Source organism: Solenopsis invicta, chromosome 5, assembly GCF_016802725.1.
Source record: "Solenopsis invicta isolate M01_SB chromosome 5, UNIL_Sinv_3.0, whole genome shotgun sequence".
NCBI lineage: Eukaryota > Metazoa > Arthropoda > Insecta > Hymenoptera > Formicidae > Solenopsis > Solenopsis invicta.
The window spans coordinates 14193051-14205639 of NC_052668.1; the positions used below are offsets into that span (position 1 = coordinate 14193051).

Sequence of the window (12589 nt, forward strand, 5' to 3'; positions counted from 1 at the left end):
TCGGCACGCGCTTCAATATGTTGAGAACTGTAGGAAAAATATTTTTTCGTACACAGAACTCTTCGAAAAAGTCCAGCACCTCACCTATATGTGCGGAAAATCGGCTTTTTCGGGAGTTATTAATTTTTTGTTAATGAACTAATATCGGAATCGTCCGGAACTCTTCGGAACGCGCTTCAATATCTTTAGAACTGTAGGAAAAATATTTTTTTGTACACGGAACTCTATTTTATAATATTATAACATTAATGTTTTATAAAAAAAAAATAAAAAAACTATGTTAAACGCTGGAACTCTTTCTAGAACTCATGTAGAACTATAGATCTTTTAAAATCCTACAAGAATTCGGTCTGGAAAATGTCGTAGGACAAAGTGAGGTGCTGCGTGAACCTGGCACCTCACTTTGTCCTATGCGTTTTTTTCGCTTTAAAGGCCAGAACTATTTGTTTTATCTATCAGGAACTGTAGAACTATTGAAAATAAACTCAGAACTGTCAATGTTTAGTGATTTTCCACCAAATGATGTGCCAGCTTCACACACACTGATAAATGAATTCATAAATTTTGATTAATTGGAGATACGTAGAACCAATTAATTATAATTATAAATAACGTTTATATAAATAATTAAAATATCCATTGTATTCACTAACGCTAATAATCATAAATGATAAAAATTGATAACAGATATTTTTTTATTCAACAGATTCGATAATAGTTTCTTGCTAAGAATATATTTAATATGTATTTTGTGAAACTCAGAAAATTGAAATTAAAACCAAAAATGGCGTTCTTCTTTGATTGGGTTAAAAAATTTTTGAAACGTACAACTATTAACATGTAAACTTTTTTTGAGTTAAACTCGTTTTACACAATCTATAATTGCAAAATTAAAAAAAAATAGCGGTAAAAAAATTAATGTTCTATATACAATTTTAAATCAAATTATGATTCACATAATACAACAATTTTTTTCTTATCTATAACTATATTCGTAATTAAATATATAAGATTGTAAATAAAATTTTGTTTTGAATTCTATCTCAAATTATAGATCGTGTAAAATGGGCTTTAAATACTAGAACTTGTTCCTTTTATTGTTAAGTTGTATTTTTCTGTGGAATAGATTGAATCTTTTCAATTAAAGAATCGAAATTGATTCGATTAGAGAATCTAAAAATTGCGTAGTAGTGCATATTCTACCGATTGCTTTGTCTGCTTTGTCTGCTTTGTTCTACAGCTATCGGATTATTTACGATTATGGATTTGCGATGTAACAATTTCCTCAGCTTATCCACGAAATTCATTGAATGTAGTCGCTTTCTGTCTCGTGAATCATTGAGAGCCATTGAATATCATTGCGGTATCTTGATCACAATTTATTGAGAATTGTGACTATAAATGCAAACAGTTAAATAAATAAATATTGTAGCGGTAGTTGTGGATACTCTGAAACATATTTTAGTAATTATCGTTTAACAAAACATTATATTAACTTATCATCCATGAAATGCTGTGCTGACCGAATTAATTGCAAAGGATGCAATTGTACAATTATCCATGCACTTGACATAAACATTTGGCGAATGTTTTTAAAAGAGTGACAGTTTTACCTAAAGCGAATAGATAAAAACTGTGCGAAATAAATTGGATTTCATAAATAATTGAGTTTGAGACAAGAGATAAAAAGAAAATATGAACAATTAGGAAATACATAAAACAAGCGAAATAAAAGTATAGAACATACGAGTATTAATTTCGTAACTTTTCAATTTTTAGTCTTCTAACTTTATAATAAAACAATTTCTTTTTCAGAGGGTACATTATAAAATAACGTATAAAACTGCAGGCTTTTAAATGATCAAATTTATTTTTTTCATTAATGACGCTGTTAAATTTTACGTGTTCTTTACAATTAATTTTTCAATAATAAACTTTTATAAAAAAAGAGATTTATTTTCAGCATTGACCGTGGAAATTTTGAGGCAATAGAAATATGTTTTATATCCATAATTTTATATACAGATCGAAATTTTTACGATCGTCGAGAAAGTTTATTTCCTGTATTATTAAAAACTGTACAATCGGTGTTTGAATCGTTTATTTCGATGTGTTGAGAAAGTTGTTCTCACTGTTGATAGATATTCACAAACATCTCTTTTATAACTAGATTTCAGTTTTTAATGGGTCGATAAATCATTGTCAGCTTCTAGCTGTTATCTCAGATCATTCATTTTCTTTTGTCTTTGTGCAACCAAAAAATTAAGTTTAGTTTTGTCGAAAAAAGTAGTAAATATAGCATATAATAACATTCAATTGTTTTCACAAGTTACAGAAAATTCTCAGGAAAGTGAGAATATAGAAATATTTCTTATGCAAGAATGGAAATAGTGTGTCGCGCGATCTTTGATACACGCAATTATGACATAGATTTGCTCCACTGAAAATTTATACATTATTCGCACAAACATACATATATAGTTGTCGCATTTGCTAATAAATTTCATGACAATGTTATTAGCAATCTCAATGATTTGACGTCACGATTTGGAACATGCTTTACTGTGTTTGAATTATTTAACTTCCTCTTTTTAACTATATATTACGTGCGGATACGTATAAACAAATTGAATTAAAAATGTGTATTGCAAATTGTTTGTCATGGCAGTATAGATTGTTCATTTTTGCGCTTCTTACATCTCTTTTTTTATTTTTCTCATAACGCAATGTTTACCGTTAAATATATTCACACACTAAAATCGTTTTAAGTTTTTTTCTTTCAACGCTAATAACATATCAATAAATTCGTAGAACAATGTAATCTCTTCAACAAACAGCGATACACGTACATAATAATATGTTCACAATACAGAATATCGCAATGTATAGCTAAAACTGTCGAACAGTTAATCGAGTTACCTATTTTACTTCTTTCTTGTGAAAAACATTCGCTGTACACACGTTAGTATGATAATAAACTATTCGATTGTGTCAAAATATGACTAGGGCTACAGTTTTGACGCTACAAACGCTTCGAAGCATTCTTTGATTAGCTAATTCATAAAATTCTTTGTTTTGATTGGTCAATCAAACGCTTCGAAACATTTATAGCATCAAGAAACCGCAGCATAGGACTTTTGGCGCATTTGCACACACTTCAGGGATTTTCTCACCTATCGCACGTAATATGTACGTATATATGTACACACGTCAACGCATACATATACAGATTTATTTATACATATACATTAAGTGTATTTATATAAATTACACATATATATATTTATACAAAAAATTTATAAATCACTTCTCAACAAGTAGCATATGATTTTATTTATAATACAATGGGAGATGGTTTAGATGCCAGTGATCGTATTCCTTTATTTATCTTCGAAGTATCTTACGACTCAATTTCTGACTGATCTTTCAAATGCAAATTTTATAGAACTGCCAATATTTTTTTTTTTTAGAAATGAATAATTTTAAACTCTAAAATACACTAACTTATTTATTTATTACTTTCAATGTATCGAAAGAAATTTCTTATAACGTATGTATACCAAACGTATGTATAATATATATAATTATTTTACATATTACAATACATATATTGTTATTTAATATTAAAGATTTATTGTATATTATATTTAATGTGACTTTATTATTCGAACTTTAAGTTTTAATATTCTTTTAATTAAAAGACTGAAAGAAATTTCTCTGAGAAGTAACAGTACGTAATAGATTTTTGAATAATTTTAAATCTCGTGTTTTCTCATTAATTATATGTATTTTATGATAAGAGTTTAAAAATTTATATAATATTAAAATTATTAATGCTGTAAATTTTTTGTAATAATAAGCAATACTCGCATTTACTTTCTGTAATTCGATTTTTGTACCTATATGTTTCTGCTGAAAATTATTGGACGCATGACATTTGTTTAGGCTAAAGACCCTTTTATTAGAGAGTCTCTAGTTTAGGCTAAATCTGGCAGTGGTTACTAATTGAAATTTGGTCCGAGTCATACGATACAGTCGTTCATTATTCTGCGCTGTTGCGAATCAAATGCAAATTTCATTCAGCCGTTTGTAACCCACGATCATTTACCTGTCTATTGGTTCCGTTTGTCTTGTATCTTTGATCGAAATTACGAAAGGTAAAATATTTCTCTTGTGAATATTATAACGGCGATAAAATGCGGTCCGGAATTATTGTCACTGGAAACTGCATTCCAATAGACGTTGGCATCGCGTTAACGTGAGACTATCGTCCATTTCTAGCTCTAATAAAAAGATAAAGCGTAAATTAAATCAAAGTTAATCTGTACTAATAGAAAATGGACACATTTCATCAGCGACTTTGCGATTGCGCTCGCATTCACACATAGAATTGCGTAAAACAGCAATACAAGTGTATCTTGATCGTAAATTTCCGTAAATTAATTACATGTTACTGCAAATAAGTTAAGAGATAATAATGAATATTTATTTCGATATTGTGAGTAATCTGATGTTTCATGATTGGGTCCCGCGAATAGTTTTCAACCTGTCAATCGCGGCATACGTGTGATACAATTCTATATGTGAAAACCAGTCGAGTCAATAAGTTCATCGATTTTCTAAATCCGCTTCGATATGTTCAACTTGAAATTCGGCTATATAATATCGGCTCGCGTTCCGTCGTGTTGTCGCAGACGGTTTCTGCTCTGTCCGATTGGATACTTCGAACAAACGTCCGGCGGCTTTCCATTCTACCGTCGCCTCAGGGAATTTCAAAACACCGGCAATTCCTGGTCAATTGGTATTGCGCGTGGTATTTCATTTTCCATGCAGTTCCTATTATTCCGATTGACGCATGTCGTTCATGCACGAACATTTTTCCGTTTGATATCAATCTCAATTCGTTTGCTAGGCATATGCTACGGAGAAACACGCGTTGTTTGCATTCCGTTGTCTTCATAGACCGGCAACCTGATAGTTCCCGTGATCCACTTGTTCGTTGATGCTGCCTCTACAAACAATTGCACGTAAGCATCTACATAGTTTCCATCCATTATCCAGATTAGGATACACATCCTTACATCAATGTTGGTTCCCCCGATACCTTCGTGGAGAGACACACGGGATCATACGTGTCAGCGTGTAATCTCGACTTTGCTTAATCTCCTAGTATCGAGCTAGTTATATCACATGCCTATTTACCATAATCTCATTGAAACAGTACGAAAATGCTTTATCGGAGCACCTTAGAGAACATATCTCGCAAAAACACTAATTCCAGTTACGGCTGGAATTCTCCTTTGGTTGATCTCAGTCTCAGATTCTCGTTTGCACGCTTTCGATCGATGATTTGACATCGTCGTCGGCGCGGGATGGCCCTCGCTGCGGTTTACCAACCCGCTCCGGCGACTACATATGCTATAAGCACGTCTCTTTTTGGTCTATCACGTTGACGACCACCGAGGCCTGCGTGGGCAGTTCCTTTTGGGCAGGTACACCTGTCGGCACCTCTTCAAGTATTGGTCAAAGGGTCGTGGTTCTCGAGACCGTTGCCGAAGGTGGTGGTGGCGGCGGGGGCGGTGGGGAAATTACTACGTCCGGTTCACCCGCTAGGTCGCAGTCGAATCTCCAGAGAATATTTTCAGGGTGGTCACCTCCTAGTGCAATACAATTAATTATTCACTTTGGATCAATGAAATGCTTTTACGTTATGTCTCATTAATTCATGAGTAAAAGATTTTTTTTCTAGACTTTATATGTACATACATGGATAAATATTATATATATTTTAGTGTATTTATAATTAATCTCTCTCTCTCTCTCTCTCTCTCTCTCTCTCTCTCTCTCTCTCTCTCTAGTCGGTCCTTTATGACTGAAAATTAGTCATAAGTCGTGGCTAATATCTGAATAAATTTATATTATTGATGGAATAATATAAGAGTAGCTGAAATGAGAAAAGAAATTTAAAATATAACGTAAAAAAATGCGGAAGTTTTAACAATAACTTTAATATTTTAAAGCAAAGTAAAATTTTTTTTCATATTTTATGTTTTTGGACAAATCAAATTCGTTTACATTTTTTCGATTTCATTGTATTGTGCCTGTAAGGATGTTGCAAATTTATCTATGCGAACTTAATTATAAGATCAACGTGTCACTCAATCTAACAAACGTATTAGGACAAGACAATCAATATTTGTGACGTTGATGATCGTACCTTGACCCAAGATGATGCCCGAAGAACCCCGTCTCTGTCTGGGAGGAGGTGCTTGATGTTTGTGCGAGTGGTGGCTGTGATGATGTGAATGTGAGTGGCAGTGCGTGTGACGCGTGTGCATGGGGGTGGCTTTGCACGGTGGCGGTTGTTGTTGTTGTGATTGCTGCTGTTGTTGCGGTTGCTGTTGAGGACGAAGATGAGGACGAGGCCTGTGCTAGGTGTTCCCGCCATGGGACATTTGATCGAAGCTCAATGATTTCTTCATCTCCGTCATCGACAACGCACCACCCTCCTGCTGAGAGATAAGTAAGTGCAAGTGTTAGCTATATCGGGTAGACTAGCGGAAAGCTGAGTTCTGCGATGACACTAGTGGACAGGCGAGTTATTAAAAGTTGCGCAAAGTTGTTAAAAGTTTTTGAAGATAGGCTGGAGGGATATCATTGATCCTCCACGCGCCAGCGTTGATAACTATGTCTTTAGAGTTGTCTGCTTGAAACGACCGGCACGTGCTCCGCGAAATAATCTTTTTTTACAAGAATTCCGGGATAGTAGTATCGATATGGCTCTCGAATCGCGTTTTTAAAATGGAACGAGGCGTGAGTGGTACACGTAGACATGTCACTGGTTAAAAGACCATTGAACGTTTGCGGTTAATAAAACGAATTTTTTCTGCGAATGACAGATCGCCCTTTTATAAATAATTATGAAACATATAAAAGAAAGATATAAAAAACAATTACTAATGTGCATAAAGAAAATTCAACACTGAATAATTTTAATAACAATATGAACAAAATAATTAATATATTCAATATATATATATATGTATTTTTTATTTTTATTTAATATTTTACTTTATTTGATATCAATTTGTTATTTTTTTCTCGTATTTATGCAAAATTGGATGTCTCTCAGATATGTTATAAATTTTATCCGAATGGGTATATATGTAGGTACTTATAAATCAACGCAAAAATGGTTTGAAAAGTGATAATGTGACAGATAATGAGCAGAGTATACTTGAATTTGATGTAGATGGAATAATGCGGTCAATGTGGTTTATTGGAATTTAGAATGCGCCATATTCGCTGGAATACAAATTGAATGTTCTCAACAATGCGGATGTCGCTACTTGTATCATCAATAAATGATACATTAACATCGAGTTAATTGCTTTCTAATTGCATGATAGTCGAATCATGTTACGACACAGTACGTGTCGTATTTCAATCGCGCGAATTTTACAGATTCCCGTTTGTGTATGTGAAATTGAATACACCGCGTTGGAATAACTTTTTTTATTTTAAAGCAATCATTCCTTTTATCTTTGAAAAGAACGCGCGCTGACAATGATTGAAGAGTTTGAATGGTTATGGGGTCGATTCCGCAGTCTATCACCTTACATTATCGTAGTATTTGGCAGATGATACTTTAAAAGAAATATCACGTATTTTCAAGAGAGCATCACTAGAATAAAAAGTTATAGTTGTATCTCTAGAATAAAAAGTAATAGTGTTCACCTTTGAGCGGATCAGTTGTTCAAATTTGCACGAGTCTTTAAAAGTAAAATACGCGAAAAAACAATACATTTAAGCACTCGATTTTTGGAATGTATATGAGATTTTTTAGAGCTTTTCAGCTGATTGTTATTATATCTTTGCCCATTTAAAAACGTATTTTTCAAATGATGAAATTTTTGGTATAAAATAATAATTTTTATTTATCCAAAAAATTCAACATTAATATTAATTTTTAAACTGATAAATTATGAATTTTATTTTATCTTGCTTGATGTTGATTGGTTAATTATACATATTACAAGTAATTCACTATAATACAAAATATCATGAAAATTCAAAGTTTTTTTATTTGATAAAATATTTCATATTTTCACTTAATTATTTCCTTTTTAAATCTAACATTTGTAAAATCTACTTTTGTATGTTTTTATATAAAATATTTCTAGGTTTACATAAGATGACTTTCTATAAAAATGTAACGTACATACGTTTCTGTCAAGTTTTCAAGAACACGATCAGCTTACATCGCTCAACGAAAAGATGAATTTCTATTATATTATATATTGATCACGTAATATTTGTATCATAAAACTAAACCATGAAACTAAATTGCACTCACAGGTATAGTGTGCTGTTATTATAAATTTATGCATGCAATTACGTCTAACGTACTGCAATTGTAAGCGTGTATGACATAATCCTGCACTGCAGGCAGTTCATTAACTGCGAAACACAAAACGTGCTAAAACGAAAAATATCTTGTAATAGAATATAACGTTTTACAATGTGCACTCGCGTCGTAAAGGTACCTCGCAATCTAAAGTTAATAAAATGGCTATTCAAAAACGTACACATCGTCACAACACTTTACAGATAGACGTGGGTATACATTAAATCCGTGCGAGACTCGCGTGGAAAGTACAACTGACATTTATAATACCTTGTCGAATGATGTGCGAAATCTTTCTCGAATATTTCCCTGATTTGGAGTTTCTACAATATAAAAATGCGAAATATTTAGGGGGGGCTTCGTGGGAGCTGTACTCTCAGCATGGTAATACGAACGCGATGAATTTTCGACTGACAGCACACGCACGTGGCCTTTTAGGAATACTTTTTCTCGCTAGTACAAAAACGAGAAAAATCCAAAGTCCGCGTAATTGACTGTGTTCGGCGAAATTGAATTACCGTGGAATGAGTACCGCTCCGTACGTGCGACCAACAATCGGCTCTCCTCGGAAAACTCCTGTAATCTGTTGCCGCGTTCCCGTCGCTTCTGATTGTCTTGCCACTTTTTTTCCACGAATATATACGCCGATGACAATTCGTTCAAGTCCGTTGCAAATGTCTGAACAGAATTCGTAATTACGTCGCGCACAATAAGAGTTGTTTAAGTCGCCGTGACTGTCTTGAGAAATTGAAATAAATAAAAAAAAAAAGAGAAAGTACTGAATACGCAAGTTTACAATAAGAGTAATATCCTCGAAGATGCCGATTGCAAAACTTGATCGCATGCCCGTCGTGTGGGACAAGACTTACACCATTTAATCGCGGGATCTCGATGCTCGGTATGTATGTCATCTCCTCGTGTTCGGAGGAGCAGAGGCGCGTTCTTCTCCTGGAGGAGCGCGGGCTGCAACGGCCGTACAGCCCGGCGGCCGCGGAATTGCGTGATTTCGCAGCTGGCCTCTGCCGGGAGCCGCAACGGACGGCGAATCGCAATTCCGAGGCCATCTCGGCGCAGAGAGACTGTCGAGTTAAATGATGGTCGATGCGCAGGAGGTGCATGTGCGTGTTTACCGTCCAAGAAGTAATCGTCGACGATGCAGACGGCAGGTACGACAACATACACCAAGAGATAATACACAAAACAATCATACGAGATCCGAACGCATGCAAGGCCGATTTCTCCGTCGCGTGAGGCCATTTGTTCATCGAGACGTCGTTTCTTTCGAACAAACGACTTGCTGAGAATGTAGCTTATGATCTCATTAACATCCAGTCTATATGCATTGAACTTGCATAAATGAAATACACGTCGAGATCAAAGATTGCCGAAAATGAAAAGGCAGATGTTTGATTTAAATCAGCGAGTGGAATAGAAAAATTAATTTTGCAACCATGAATTAGATTTCTCGCGTGATTATACTCTGTACTTTATTGCATAATATTCTATTTTTCTTTTTTGCTTCGTGAAATAGAATTCAATTTTGTTCACTATATTTTATACTCATTTTGCCCGTAATCACAATCATACGTGAGAATCTAAAAAATAATAACTCGCGAATGGTCATCCAGAGGAATAACAGAATTTTGAACCAAGATTCAAACGACCTCTTCTATCCAAGAGAAAGTACAACTCATGCAACACGTTGACATAAAATCCTATACGGTTCTATCGGTGTCGTTTCTAGCTTACCCTGTCCGATTGGGCATTCTTCTTGGAGTTCCAACAGAACTCGAGGATCGCCACCAAGATCGCTAGCGCCAGACCACAGAGCAATACAACGAAGACGCCGCCTGAAATGACAAAACAGAAAGCTCATTATTTTAATGGAAGAGCCGATCGTCCTTTTCTAATTTCACCGCGAGTGAGACGCCGCGCCGTTGGCAGCCACGAAGCACGGATGGGGCGTGTTTGTACCACATCTCGAACTCTCTTCTGACTCTTCTACCCCGTCTCTCCCTTTGTAGCGCTAGTTTGTCGAGGAGTAAAGAGAACAGAAAAGAAGTACGGCGAAAGAAAAAAGGTTCGCCGCGGCGGCCGCGGAAAATCGTGCGCGCAATATCTAAGCGAAGCGTGCACTTCCAGATCGATCGCGTTATACTTTTTGGTCTGTTTCATGGGAAAACTTCGCGATAGAGTATTCGCGAGTAACGACCGTGAGTAGGGCGTGCGTGGAAACGTATATACTGATAAATGGCGAGGTGCTTGTATTTATTGCGATGCGAGAGTCGTGCGAAAACAGTGAACTCGGAAGGGATATTTACGCTCGGTACGAAGTTTAGCTTACCCCCGATAGAAATAAAAGGATAACAAGTACACGGAAGTTCAAGAGCGTTGCATTCGGAATTAACGGCTGTTTCCACAAAGATTCGTGAGATTATTCGTAAAATCGGAACTTTCTAACACGAGTCGTAAACTGATATATGTTACCTACTTACGGGTTGCTACGTTCCATTTCCCTTATTTTCTTCGAGTAACGTCGAACACGGTTCGACATTCCGTGTGATTATCAGTTAAAATAATAGTTGAAAAAAAAAAAAAAAATTGTGAAAGCTTAAAAAAGAAGTTTTCCAATTATCACCATACTTTATTTCGAAATTAATAAGTTTAATGAGTACACAGTGAGGTACGAAATATAGGATTAGAGCTATATAAAATGCAAATAAGCTGCTTTGGTAAACATTTCAACTTTCTCGCCAATCTTTTTCTGTATGTGATTAAAGACGAGTTTTCACTTTATTGATTGAAAATACGATGCACGAAGTTCGTTTTCATGCAGTCAGCAAATTTGTCTTTCGCGAACTTCTCAATTTTTCTCATACAGATTCCACGATAAGGAACTGAATCATTAGCAATTGATCACTCTCTACAATTCTATATTGTTTATAATTCTGTAATTATTACTTAATCACATGCTTTGTCTTTATATCTCTATAAAAATTATCTTCGAATAATCATAATTAAATGACGATTTTTAATTGAACACCCAATTACTTAATTACTCCAATTTACACGAAATACAAATCAAGCGTAATAACTATAACATAGATAGAACATTACAAAATACATTCTTTTATGCTAACAAATATTTTATGTGAAACTTTTAACTATGTATTTAAAACCGAGAGAAAGAATGGGGAACAAAGTATGTGGGAGACGCTTTTGAACAGGTTAAAAAGTGTCCACTTATCGTTGACGGCAAGACAACTGAGCTGGGATCTCGGGAGGATGCAAAGTAGATTTGCATAACTACACCGTCGTGATTTATGATGACAGCCCGGACGTTTCACCGGAAGGACGAAAGTTTCTCGCACGAGCGGGCGCCTGGATATCACCAGGATTTCGCGCCTATTTCGCGAAACGATATCAAGGACTTGGAGGAGAGGTTGCACGACACTGTACGCCTACAGGCCGATCCAAGTTTCGCGGTGGGGAAGTTCTGTTCACCGAGTTACAGGATATATGCCCAAGTTTTCCGTAAGACACGGTGGACTCTCGCCAAGACACTTGGGCACGGGAATTATCCAGCGCTCATCGTTCTCGAAGAGATTCTCTCGCTAATTCTGAAACTCGCGAAGTTAGATGTTCTAAGACAAATGAGAGAAGAGAATGCAAGGTCACGCTAAGTGGATTCGAACAAATTTCCGATATTATTATCTTAATGCCGCTAGAATGCGTTTATCAATTTTGCTTCATTGGTCAATGAATACAATGCATAAGAAAATATTAGCTACGTTAATTATTAGTTGTCAACCATTTGTATTTTACCTGTTCTTTTTTTCATTTTTATTTATACTTTAAAGGCATCACAAAGAGTCTGAAATTTAAATTGTTTTTCTGTTCCTTTCTCTTATTCTTTTATATTCTAGTTCGAGAAAGGCAAAATGTAAATCAAAGCAATTAATATTAATAAACTTACAATTAGTTGGTGGTAATTCTACATTATTTTTCTTGTTTAATTCCTTCTTTTTTTTATACTATTGTATAGTACACCATAATTATAATTAAGAGTTGAACTTAATTAAAATTGAATGCCAGCATTTACTAATAGTTAGTTTAAATTTTAAATTGTTAATTTAGATCTATTAAATTACTTATCTAATTCATGAAAAATAATAGCTTATC

General features: G+C 34.7%; 1 protein-coding gene across 8 annotated transcripts in view; it reads right to left on the reverse strand.

The window, feature by feature from the left end:
* Positions 1-2716: 2716 nt before the first annotated feature.
* LOC105202341 (glutamate receptor ionotropic, kainate 2) overlaps positions 2717-12589 on the reverse strand; it is a 158729-nt gene continuing 148856 nt past the window's right edge. For 3 of the 8 annotated variants that reach the window (XM_039449012.1, XM_026132609.2, XM_039449013.1), the window contains 4 exons: positions 10157-10257; positions 9279-9486; positions 6218-6512; positions 2717-5657 (listed from right to left, as the gene is read on the reverse strand). In XM_039449012.1, the coding sequence (XP_039304946.1) occupies positions 5651-5657; positions 6218-6512; positions 9279-9486; positions 10157-10257 (611 nt within the window). In that variant the 3' untranslated portion in view covers positions 2717-5650. Of the gene's footprint in view, positions 5658-6217; positions 6513-9278; positions 9487-10156; positions 10258-12589 lie in introns of those variants that run through there. The other 5 variants (XR_005574740.1, XM_039449016.1, XM_039449019.1 and 2 more) reach the window with 5 other exon arrangements.